This window comes from Musa acuminata, chromosome BXJ2-4, assembly GCF_036884655.1.
Source record: "Musa acuminata AAA Group cultivar baxijiao chromosome BXJ2-4, Cavendish_Baxijiao_AAA, whole genome shotgun sequence".
Classification (NCBI taxonomy): domain Eukaryota; kingdom Viridiplantae; phylum Streptophyta; class Magnoliopsida; order Zingiberales; family Musaceae; genus Musa; species Musa acuminata.
Window position 1 is genome coordinate 3,669,744 of NC_088341.1, and position 12,757 is coordinate 3,682,500.

General features: G+C 35.2%; 1 protein-coding gene across 2 annotated transcripts; it reads right to left on the bottom strand.

Annotated features, from left to right (window-relative positions):
• Positions 1–3,943: 3,943 nt before the first annotated feature.
• LOC135609543 (cell division control protein 2 homolog A-like) lies at positions 3,944–10,201 on the bottom strand. Of its 2 annotated transcripts, XM_065102919.1 has the most exons (9): positions 10,015–10,201; positions 9,574–9,606; positions 9,292–9,476; positions 6,763–6,883; positions 5,681–5,854; positions 5,161–5,324; positions 4,971–5,058; positions 4,701–4,754; positions 3,944–4,204 (listed from the first exon to the last, which is right to left on the bottom strand). In XM_065102919.1, exons 2-9 carry the CDS (start codon positions 9,580–9,582, stop codon positions 4,115–4,117), a joined length of 885 nt encoding a protein of 294 aa, XP_064958991.1. In that variant the 5' UTR covers positions 9,583–9,606; positions 10,015–10,201; the 3' UTR covers positions 3,944–4,114. The 2 variants fall into 2 exon arrangements, with proteins under 2 accessions (XP_064958991.1, XP_064958990.1); XM_065102918.1 differs by lacking the exons at positions 9,574–9,606; positions 10,015–10,201 and having other exon boundaries at positions 9,292–9,488.
• Between the last annotated feature and the right edge of the window lie 2,556 nt (positions 10,202–12,757).

The window sequence follows — 12,757 nt, forward strand, 5'->3', positions numbered from 1 at the left end:
AATTCATCTACAAAAACTAATTAAAAGTCTCATAAAATATCTTCTCTCTCTCTCTTTTTTTCTTTTATTGCAAAGAATAAATGGTGAAAACAGGTTCAAGACCTTACAATAAACTATCATAATCTTACCAACTAAACTAACTTATACATATAAAAGTCATGTATCTTATCTCAAGTATCTTATCTCAAATCTAATATAAGAGTCATGTAAGTTATAATATTTTATTTCATAAAATCAAAACAATAACTCGAAACGTCTATCACATAACAAATAGATAAAAAGAAGAAAATAAATTCACTAGATAAGAATACTATATTTTTGACAAAAATTATTTGAAAAAGACACAAAAAGGATACTAACCATAAACGTCCCTAGAGAAAACGAAGACTTTGTTGCAGATGTTGACTCAAGAATATATCGAGATGAAGAAAAAGATATTTAAATAGTAGTGGAACAATAATTTTATTTCTAATATTGACCCTACCAATCTCATAACTTACTTCATGACCTTAGGGGCAAATTTATGATTTTAGAATTAAATATATTATCAATTCCATTGGTCAAAAGGATTAATTTATATACAAAAATATTTATCAATCAAATTAAAACTTAACAAATCTGTCCTACTATTTCTGGGTACATTCTCTGCCCCTATATATATATATATATATTTGTTTTCGATAGAAAATAATTGAAAATGATATTAAAAAATCATTGCAATATCAAGGCTCCTTTCTTAAATCTTTCGGTATACCTAAGTCTCAAGAACACAAATTTATTGATGATGACTCTAGAAATAATTGAGGAATGAAGAAAAAAAAAGTGTAGAGTCAAGCAATTAAATAGTAGTGAAATCATTATTTCATTTCCGATATGGATCCTACCAAACTCATAATTTCATGACCTTAAGGGTAAACTTATTATTTTAGAATTAATTATTTTACTATATTAGTTCAAAAGAAGAAATTGCTACAAAAAAAATCTATCAATCAAGTGAAAGCATAAAAAAAATTAACCTAAAATTTGTAGGTATCATAATCTCCCCTTAAGCATAACAAATAGAAGTCTATTGGTGCATCTTATTTAAAGTTGGATATTAGAGTCATGTAAGTTATAAAATTTCATTTCATAAAACCAAAGTCCAATGAGATAGAAAATCAATTAATTCAAATGTTTGATGTTTTGATACATTAGAAACAGATAGGAAGAACAAAAAAATGATGAAGAAAAATATATATTTTAATATAAATTAATTAAAAATATTGACTCCGAATGATAAAATCGATTAATGAATTTGAGAAACTAATATGGTATTAAGTGTATTTATGACATAGGAGAGGTGCAGATCGCTCGAAGATAAAATGTTTAGTCATAAGATCGAATGTCAAGTTAGAGAATAAATCATTGAATTGAAAGATTGAACATCCAGATAGAAAAAATAGATTTCGAACTAAAAAAATCAAATATTAAGCTAATGAATTAGTTCACCTGTTTGAAGATCAATTGACATACTAAAAAATATGATAAATAAATTAGATAATTAGTCGAAGCCATGACCAAAATTTATTGGGTCACAAATAAGTTGCAAATAGGTTAAACATGTATCTTGGCTAACACAAATGAAGTCTACAAACGCATTGCTAAGGAGGTTCCAAAGAAGCTAGATTAGGTCTTTACTAAGTCAAAAGCCTACCTGATAGTGGCACCATCTAGATTAGGTAATGCTACCGCTTGGATTTGTGGAGGACATGGTTCGGTGTTGTTTCAATTATTCGATAGTGGTGTTGCCTCCATTGATTGATTGATTGATGATGGTACATTATTTATCTATCTTATTTTTAATTAATTATTTATTTTAGAGCTTCTATGAGTGCCTCACAAGTTAGTTGTTGAGGTAAGAAATTTCCAATCCTTATTGAGCTTATGTAACTTATCTCGTGAGAAATCTTGTAAAATCTTGAGTTGTAAGAATTGTTGTTTGTAGAGACGCGTAATTCAAGTGTAATATATACCCCTAATTCTTGAAAAATGAGGTGGGTATAAGAGCAGTCAATTCTCTTCTCTTAATTATGGTTTTACTTATTTAGACACTTTCCTCTATTGCTTTCTTATTACTTTTGAATCTTGACTTTTTTAGTTTTTGAAAAGATTTTCAAATATAGATATACTAATTTGCCCCTATTAGTTTCATTATCAATTATAACAATATATATATATATATATCAAATATATTCTTACCAAATTCTTTGACAAAAATAATTTATTAATATACAAAAATATCTATCACTCAAATCAAATCTTTACGATTCCATCAAGAATAGAATTATAACCTATCATGAAATATGATTTATCTTAACATTAAAGTTTTTCACGTCTTTAGGAAAGGGAATAGATGTGCCAATTGGTTGATTGGCTGGGCTCGATCAACTAAAAAAAAAAATTTTTTTTTTTTGGAAAGGTCAATGGACTCGTCTAGCACCGGTCGTATTCATTCTTTTTTAAGGGTATCTTATCACATTCACCCAAATTTAGTTTCATCCTCAAAACTAATTTAAATACCTAATATGGCATCTTATTTAAAAGTTTGTAAAATATAATTACTTCAATAATATATTTTTAATAGAATTTAATCGGAAAAATACAATAAAATGGTCATTGTTGAAATCCCTATGGAAAACTCCTATCTTTAATATCATTTCCAATATCCATCTTTCCAAACTTATTAACTCTTCATGACCTTGTGATATATATTATGTTATTTTAGAATTATAAAATCTGTCAGTTAACATGAATATATATATATATAATAAAATTAAAGATTATGAAATATGTTCTCCTAAAAGAAAAGTTTAATCCTCGAAACTAATAAATGTCTCATAAAACATCTTATCTCAAGATGGACGTCTCGTAAAAATTACTTCAAGTATCAAATGCTTATATAAACAAAATGTTCAACTGTTAGAATTCGTAAATACATTAAATCGAGTTTTTTTTTTATTTATGATGATTGATTATTTTGACAAGTGGATCTACTATTTAATCAGATTAGGTAAAATAAAAAAGTACAGTTGCAGCATATTACATAAATCTTGATTGAATAGACGGTTATGATCGACTCACTCATTAGTTAAGATCAATGTGGTATGTAATCGAACACTGGTGAAAAACTTCTCCAATAAGATTTGACATTATTCAATCTAGCATATTATCACTAATTGGATTAATATATAAATGATATAGTCAAGTAAAATGAGAATTTTGACCTGTGTCGCTCTCATGCCACAGCACCACCGGTTCGACGACATCCGCATTGAAGGCTTAATGAGTGCGGCGTCCCTGTAACAAGTCACTATAATGGTCAATGTTTCAAACAGCTTCTCTTATCCGAGTAACGCCCGATAACACTACAAAACTACCCTTACGAAGAAACATCCAGTGGTTGCTCGAATCATCCATAAAAGAGGTACTTGGACACAAATGTAAAAGTTTGAACCGAAAGCAACTGACTAATTTCATTTATCATGCTCTTGCACTCATTCCATTTGGCGTCACCTGCCAATGTATCGTTTTCATCTCCTATACTTGAGAATTCTCATCAAGGAAAGTCTGTCCAAATTTAACCTAATTAAGGCTAACCAAATTAACTTCAGCAACCATAAAAAGCCCAACCCTCACAAATCCACTTGAAGGTTATTGTTCAATCACCTGTCTTCGACTATTATTTTATGACAATCAACTGAGTGGACACGCTTCGGGAACAGCTAATCTTATGCTGACAGATGATAGCATTTGTTCTCCTAATCAATTTCTCTTCCTTTTTTTCTTCCTTCGTATTCAAATAACTTTGCTTTTCTATAACAATTTCAGTACTAATTAATGCTGGACTGATAACCTGCCAGTCCAGCCAGATAATATGGAAAATGTGTTGAATGCTCCCGAGTCATGGAAAACTGGGAAAAGGATACTTCAAAGTTGCTGTTCCCAAACAATCAAGCACAAGCATCAAGTTTAGTTGTGGGTTTTAGGCAAACATGTTCTGGGGAGAATGCGGCAAATGCAAAAGGCAAAAAACATCTCACACTTTCACTTACATAATAGAGTGAGAAAATTCAGGTTATGGTACCATCCCAAGATCCTTGAAGTACTCATGTTCAAGAGCTTTACGAGCTGTAATTCTCCTTCCCGGTTCCAGATAGAGCATTTTCTGCACAAATAATTGGATATTAGCAGTGGAATAAAGTTGACAGTAAACATAACCCCTCAAGACAGGTGGTGGAACAGACAGATATACTGTCGGGAGTTTCTTCAGGAATAGGTTGATGTGACTTTGTAACTATAACAGCAGATATTCATCAATGGACAAGAAAAAAACAGCAAATATTATCTTTAAAGTAAAAAGGCTAAAAACTAGTGGACATGAAGGTACAGAAATATAATAAGCTTGTTTTGTATCACAAAATATCGCTAAAATGAACAATCCGTGTGTATGCAATGGCCTGAGGATCTAAATGACTGCTGTATGACAGTAGTGTTTTGTATGAAACTAAACATGTGCACCAGCACGGTGTTAAATTTAGGATAGCAGAGGCTGCAGCATGCTGTTATAGTTTATTCCAATGGTTTTTTTTTTTCTATTGAAACATATGCTGGTAGCTTTGCCTAGAAATATGTCGAGACTATCAAAGCTTAAGAAAACTCACCAAGAGAAGATCGACACCTGCTGGTTCAAGATTCGGCACAATGCTTGCCAGGTCCTACACAGAAAATGTTCCAGTAGGTAGTTAACATCCGTCCCAGTAATTCTAGATACAAGACAGACTAATAGATTCTTAATGGCACCACATAGATAAGCAGAGAATATCCAGAGTCATGCATAAAGAAATGTCGTGCGAGTCTACAGAATATTTTCTGATGCATTAAGCATTTACTAATTAAACAATAGGCTTAAAACAAGTTCTTTTTTTCCCTACCTTAGAAGGCCATCTGGGAAAAGAAGACTTGAAATCAGGTAATGAAGTAACCCCTGGCCAAGTTTCTTCATTAGGAGTACCTAAAACTCTTCATGAATACACGGTAAAGGAAATTGCATGATTCTTTAGGTACATAGAGGCCAGGGAGCAAAACCAGAACTTGAAATCTTAAAGATAAAAACATATCAACCTGAAAATCTTAAACAATTGATCAATCTCTGAATCTCCTGGGAATAGTGGACGTTGATTTACCATTTCTGCAAAAATACAACCTACTGACCACAAGTCGACTGGAGTAGAATAGTGGCGAGACCCAAGAAGAATTTCTGGCGCCCTATACCACAAGGTCACAACCTAAAATAAAAATAAATGATCACAACTGTGATTCTGATACAAATGAAGCCAAATGGAATTATTAAATAAAATTGTTAGGATCATTTTCAAGGAATAAAGTTCCTAGGCATGCAGAATAATTATCTTTAAAGTTCTTTACCAAAAGCACAACAAGTATATATGATCGACATTTCTTACAGTCAACAGTCAAATATCTCTCATGCTTGAACCTTGCTTTATATACTTTAGATTTTAAAGATATTTATAATACACAAGAGTTTATAATTCTCATATGAGCAACCAAAACATTTACTTCCATCTAGATCATAATAAACCTAAAATTGCAAGAAAGGAACCTCATCTAATAAATTAGCTACCTCATGAGTGAATGTCCGGACAGGAATGCCAAATGCCCTAGCTAGCCCGAAATCGGCAAGTTTCAGGGCATTAGTTCGCTGGTCAATCAGCAAATTCTGAGGTTTCAAATCACGGTGAAGAACCCTATGAGAATGGCAGTAGGCAATACCACGTAAAATTTGGTACAGAAATTTCTGCAAAAAAATAGAAGCACTACCATGAGGATTCTAAAACTGTATAGTAACCACTTCAACATACACCAAACATATTCAATAACAAGAATACCAAGTAAAATAACCAACATATGAAAGGTGAGAGATGTTTTTAGCTGCCAACGTAGTACTTTGATCAAAGTAATCTCAACTATTTCCCATGTGATCGACTTATCGAAAATAAGAAAGCTGAAGTTCCTAAGCTTAAAATTAAAAAGGCTTTCAAAACATTAATAAGCAGTTAGTTACACCTGATGTATGAAACTACTTTGTTATGATCCCTGAGCCAAGACAACTCGGCAGAGAATGACAAACTTTTTGACGTTCAAGAGAATACTTGCAACCGAAGGAGAAACATCAATAGGGAAAATATCAAGTAAATCATTAATCAATCTTGAAGGTGAAAAATTAGTGAACAAGTAAAATTGAGAAAACTAACTTCAATATAAGGTAACTATCAGTCTTGAAAGATTGAAATTAGTCCATGATAAATCGAGAAAGCTACCTCAAACATATAAGCAAAATATTACCAAATGAAATTCAAATGTGAAAAATGTCTCTACAAATGCCTATATGACAGAACGTTTCAAAAGATGAACTTATAACAAGAAAACTTGATCAGTTTTTTCATAGTATACAAGGTTCCTAGAAGACCTACAATTAGAACAAAGGAAGATAGCATTAATTGAGTATTTCAAAATGCTTGCTTGATGGAAAGAACAATGGTGCACCCTCACATGAGAAGTCTTTAGTGGCACCAAACATGCTAAGCTAAAGGAGCTTTCTGTGAACGACTCATCACCAATGCTAAAGATGACTGATCCAACAATGATTCTAATATAAAAAAAATGATTTATATATGCAAATGAATATTAAGAGAGTGACCTCACCTTGATTAAATGTGGATCTTTAGAAAATTCTGGACAAGAATCCATGTGTTTCTTCAAGTCCAAGTCCAGATACTCAAAAACTAGATATATTCTTTTCTCACTGTGCACTACATCATGCAACCTGCTACCAGAAACCCAAATGTTCTCATATGGTCTTGTCATGCTATAAAACTAAAACCAGAAAGAATAGTTTTTTTATAATGCAGAGCAATGAAGAAATCAAAGAATTCACTCTATTACTAATGCAGACTCATTCCAGAATCAAAGAAGAAATATTACTAAGATTAGTTACCACATCATGGCAATTCTTTTTTATGTTGACCATGGATATTGTGTATGTAGTGAGACTTTGAGATTTAACAGTCTAATGTCTCATTAGAAATTCAGCTAAAATATCCAGATACCAGATTGATGTAATCTTTTACAACGCCAGAGGTAAAAAAGTCCACCATCACAAACATATTAGTGTGGCATGAATATAAAATGAGAATTACTCCAACTTCTCGCCATTTTTACAATATAGAAAACACAATTCAAACTGTCTTGCAAAGAATCCAATGCACATAATGCAGTTTAATTCTAACAAAGGAGTCTTTGTTCGAATCCAATACTGCCAATCATTGATCTTGCTAACAAAGGAGTCTTTTATTTCAGATGATCAGAAGTCAACACTGAGATGACAAAAGGAGGACCATAAGATTTGTCCCATTTCTTTCATTTTAATTCAAAGTTCTAACCAATATGGCTATTTCACTCCAATTTTGTTCTCAAATTCCTTTACCAATTGATGCAACCTCAAGAGAACCAAGCAGGATGAACCCAATGTAGAATGCCAAATTGGAACATAAGGTCAACTGCTATTTAAATTCAGATCTAAGTAAGTCAGTTGATTAAAACCTAATGAGGTTGTTGTGATTTGGTTTGAAATGTTAATACTTTTTCTTGTAAGAATTTGATTTGTGGTTGGACACCTCTGTTTATTTTCATTAGACTAGTAGATAATTTACTCTTGGTGATTGAGTTAGTTCAGTTTTTTCTCCTGCTGATTGAGTCTCAAACACAAACTACTCATAACTGTTTTCTTTTCCTCGTACTCTTTCCTTTCCATCATTCTTTCATTCATCTGTTTGTATACCATCCTTTTCTGTCAGAAAACAAGAAACATGCATGCTCCTGAAACTCTCTACTGACAACATACCTCAAATCTAAAAGAAGAATCTAATTACTCTATCAATTGACTGCAAGCTTATTTAGGGTCTGCTAACATTAAATAACACCAGTAAGTGCAACAAGTAACTTTCTATACTATTTTTCTTTGAATCAAACAGAGGATCTTCTGCTTCTATTTGGCGCATCCACAACAGACTTTCAACAGTTGTAGGAACCTGCATTTGTTATTCGAAAACCTCATTTGTCAGAACATAATATTACTGAATACTATCTTTAAACAAAAGATGAATGGAAACCATTTTTCATCAAGCTTTCTCCTAAAGGTTTTTACACAAGAATCTTGGACCTAGACAAATATCACTTATGATTTCCAAGTTGTTTAGGCAGGAAATAAAATTTCGGGTATTGAAAGATGAATTTCAATATATATTTGCCTGTACAGGTTTGGAATCCAATATTATCTGATTTCTGAGTGGTCAATCACTGAAATATAGCACATTACAAAGGATGATGGAATAAAGAATTAAAGTCATTTGATGAAACTGATTTACAATGATAAGCACATTACAAAGGATGATGGAATAAAGGGATAGTCAACAAACACGGCATAGTCTCATTAACAATACTCTGTGTTTCTTAAGGTTTGCAAATATTTTTTTATTAGAACATATCAAGGAATGCAGAAAGCAGAAAGATAGGAAGAGCAGAAAATTGTAGATTTCACAGTCTGAATCTTCGGGATTCAGCATATCTTTTCCTACAAGAATTTCTTTCAATAAGCCAGTATAATCTTAATATATTGCCATAATGTGATAAAGCAGTGGTAAAGCTCAACCACTAAGGAAGGTGTCAAAACTTTCTATTCACTGCCAAACAATGGAAAATGAAAAATACTTAGCACAAAAGAAATAAAACCACAGTAATTTATACATTTATTAATGATGAACATGCCTAATTTGAGAAACAATTCCTTTAACAAACTTCCAGAAGCTCTTATGTGATCTAGAATAGCCTCATTTAATGATCTCAGTTTTCTGAGTCCAGATACAAGGGTAACAGGTCAATGAATGTTAGCAATTTGCCTAATTTAAGAGAATCAGCTCTTCCATCTTTCCTCCTAAATTGATTTGGTGAAGGAGGCTTGTATACTGGATTGCATCCAGAAGAGTTGTTCAAATAGTTAAATAATTAATGATAAGATACTAGGAACCCACTTGATAAAACGAAACCTTTCAAATTAAATAAACCCAAAATCCTGTTTCATCTAAGTATCTATGTTAAGATTAATTAAAGCCTAGATGCCTAAATCAGTGGGTTCAATGGAGAGAAATAATAGGTGAAGCAGTTGTGGAGCATAACCTGACTATGTTACAATGCTGCATTTCCTTTAAGAGTGAGATCTCTCTGATGGCAGTGCTTGGGACTCCCTCATCCTCCTGCTCGAGGCGGATCTTCTTAAGAGCAATCATCTCATTTGTCAGTCTGTCTCGAGCCTTGTAAACGACTCCATACGTCCCTTCACCAATCTTCTCCACCTTCTCATACTGAGACAGCATTCCCACCACATTACCACCAAAAACCCATACAACTACCATGAATGAGATTATGGCATAATGCAGCAAGCGATCAGTGCTCGCTTACCTGGTCCATGTCGGGCACAACTTACGTAGCAACCTGGAGTACAAAGAAAATCGGGTAGTCAATCAAATCAAGCAGTGGTATATAGACACTCAAGATCCAACAACACAAATGAACAAGAGAAACACTCATTCGATGTAGTCAAAAATTATCAAACAGATCGGTAGGGCACTAAAGAGGCATTAAATGCGACCGATCAAAACCCTATGTGGGAACCGAAACAAGGCATGTGATGCTCCACACCAGAGCAAGCGGACACAGTCGGATAGTACGCCGAGAACAAGAATACGATCGGGAGAAGATGAAACCGAGTTGCTCGTGGAAGATCTGATCCCGAAGCAGCAGCTCGGAAAGATGGACAGAAATCGAAAAGGAAACCGATGGATCCGATCGAAAGGCGCGCGCAAGAGCGATCAGATTTAGGGTAATGGATTCACCACCGACCTGGAGATTCAGGGTTCCGCCGTAGGGAAAGCAGAGCATTGGAGAGAGAGAGAGAGAGAGAGAGAGGCAGTGGAGGCGCGCGCGAGACTGAAGGTCGCAGTTCTCCGTCGAGTCTCGTCGCTGTCAAAACAGGGAGCCGCTTCCCTCTCTCGCTCCTCTCTCTCTCCCTGTAATGTCCCTAACAAACTTCTACTCCCGTTAAACGTACACTCGACGACGACTTGGTGGATATCACCGGTGGAACCCACTCAAACTACGCGTATGAAATGAGCCGGTGAGAAACGATGGCAATTTGAAGTGCGGCTCGCGTCGATGGCTATCCAAAGAACCCGGGTCGGGTTTGTGAGCCCCACGTCCAAAATTAGGGACCAACGTGCAATTTCTTGGTTCGGAGTTACATGTGCTTTATCTTCGTCTCGTAGTAATTTTATCGGGCACGCTACAGGGAACCCACAATTCGACACCTAGATACAAGAGATGCGGGCCCCGCCCCATCTAATCTTGATTAGTTGTGTGGGAACGTAGGGGAGCGATGGCGGGACGGGTGGGGACGCGTGGGCTGTAAAGTGTCTTTTATTGGTTTGACTCCCCAGACTGCGCCCATTTTTCGTAATCCAGAAGATGCGTTTTTTATCGTCGTTAGTTTAAATCGGACTTCTCGGACTCGCCGAGATGTTTAAGTTGACTTATGTTGGGCTTCGGCCAACAAACAGTCAATCCGAGCACCACCGGTTTACCACCAGACCCCAATTCCGATATATCCTCTCTTTTTTTTACTAATTTATATTGAGCATTTTACCTTTAAAAAGATATTATTATTAGACTTTTATCGAATGATGTCACCTTAATTGATTTTTACCTGAAATATTTTTTTATCACTGTGATTAAAATATTTCTCCATCATTATTTTTACTCTCAATCATTGCTTCATCACCAGCACTATTATTGCCTCCTCTGTTTCCTCTCACTTGCCAATCATCTCCTTTGCATTGTACAAAGGCCCCGTCATGTTTGTGTAGCATCGCTCGTTCATTGCCTTTGCCCTCTGTTCTTATCGAGATAGGGCGAGTGGCAAGGAGAGGAGAAAGCAAAAGGAAAAAGATGATAGATAAGAGCAAGTGACGGGAGAGGAGGATGAGGGAGAAAGGGAGGAGGGGAAGGAAGTAATAAGGAATGATGGGTGGCGGTAGAGGAGGAGAAGGAAAAAAAGTGATAAGAAAAGACGAATGATGAAAGGAAGAGAATGAGGAGGGGAAGGAGACGATAGGGAAGGGCTAACAATGCCACCTTATGGGACGAACGACGATAATATGTCGAAGATTATGTGACTAGTAAAGGGTTGAGGGATAAATTTATCAAAATAAAAAATATATATACATCTTAAGTAAAAATTAATTATGAATTATCAACAGATAAAAGCCCAATAGTAAGAATTTTTAATGTAAAATATTTATTTATGTTTATCGGAGTAGCATATTTTTTTAATTCTAATTTTACCCTTTTATTTTAAATTTTTTTTAATTCTTTGAACCGATTATGTTGATCCAAATTAGTTCTATAAATTTTAGAAGTATATATGAGATTAATAATTTGGAAAATAGCGAAATCCAGCCGTCTTAATCCCTATCTCCCTCCACTTTTTGAATTTTGTATTTTGGCGGAGAAAGATCCAATTGAGATGGTATAGGTTATGCCAATTTTAATTGGTTCTATAAATTTTAAGAGTATATATGACATTAAAAATTTGAGGGATAGCGAAATATAATTATCATCACGCATGAGAGGACACACGTAATTACGTACAAGCAAGATAGATACATACGTACATAAAAAATTGTTTCTTTTTCGATTTTATATTTTAATGGTGAATGATCTGATAAGGGTAATAATGGCGACATGACGCGCCATGACGTCAGTCACGCCTGGATGACACTCTGTCCCAAAAAGGGTAATAATACCGACGCAATGTGCGCTGACGTCACCCGCTCTCAGACAACGACTTCATCGTTGTCTGACCCAACATGCTTGGCCGAGGCAAAGGAGAATGACGACCGAGGCTCGCCCATGCCCTGCGACAGTTCGGTTCTCCACGCAACGACAATAGCGATGTCAGACGCCATCAGAGGTACGATCCTGCTCCCCGCGGGCAGACACATTAGGTAACATTAAACTTACCTATAAGTACCCCCGAGTTTCAAACGAGTAGGAAAGGAAGAAAAAGAGAGCACTTCTTCATCTGAAACCCCCTCCATATCCACTAACTTGATCGTCGGAGGGGTCGGGCCGAGCCTCCGACCCGACCTGTGTGCAGGTGCAAGGACGGGGTCACTTCTTCCCGGCGCTGCGGTAAAGCTTTCCTCCCGATGCAACGTCCCGATCGGCCCACCGTAATCGACCACCGGGGCGATCTCGAGGAACGCCGTACAAGATCCCCGTCATTCGGACCCCCAACCAAGCCGCGTCGGCCCCGAGGCGACGGCATAAAGTTGTTTACACTAACATGATCCAAATGACATGTGATAGGTTATGTTGATTCGAATTGGTTCTATAAATTTTAAGAATATATATATATATATATATAATTAAAAATTTAGGGATAGCAAAATCCAATTGTCCTAATCCACGTATGAGAGGACATACAAAGTTGTCTACAAGCAAGATAGATTTATTATACGTATTGAAAATTTACATTTTGACGGCGAATGATCTAATCGAGATGCTGTAAAAGAGTCGTCGTGTACTT

What these genes read in the sequence shown, in the direction of transcription:
- LOC135609543 (XM_065102918.1), bottom strand. Translation starts at nt 9,488, where the DNA reads ATGCTGTCTCAGTATGAGAAGGTGGAGAAGATTGGTGAAGGGACGTAT. An exon ending in CAATTGTTTAAGATTTTCAG is followed by an intron (nt 5,059 to 5,160) that starts GTTGATATGTTT and finishes GTATTCATGAAG; the next exon opens with AGTTTTAGGTACTCCTAATG. An exon ending in CAGGTGTCGATCTTCTCTTG is followed by an intron (nt 4,205 to 4,700) that starts GTGAGTTTTCTT and finishes TTATTTGTGCAG; the next exon opens with AAAATGCTCTATCTGGAACC.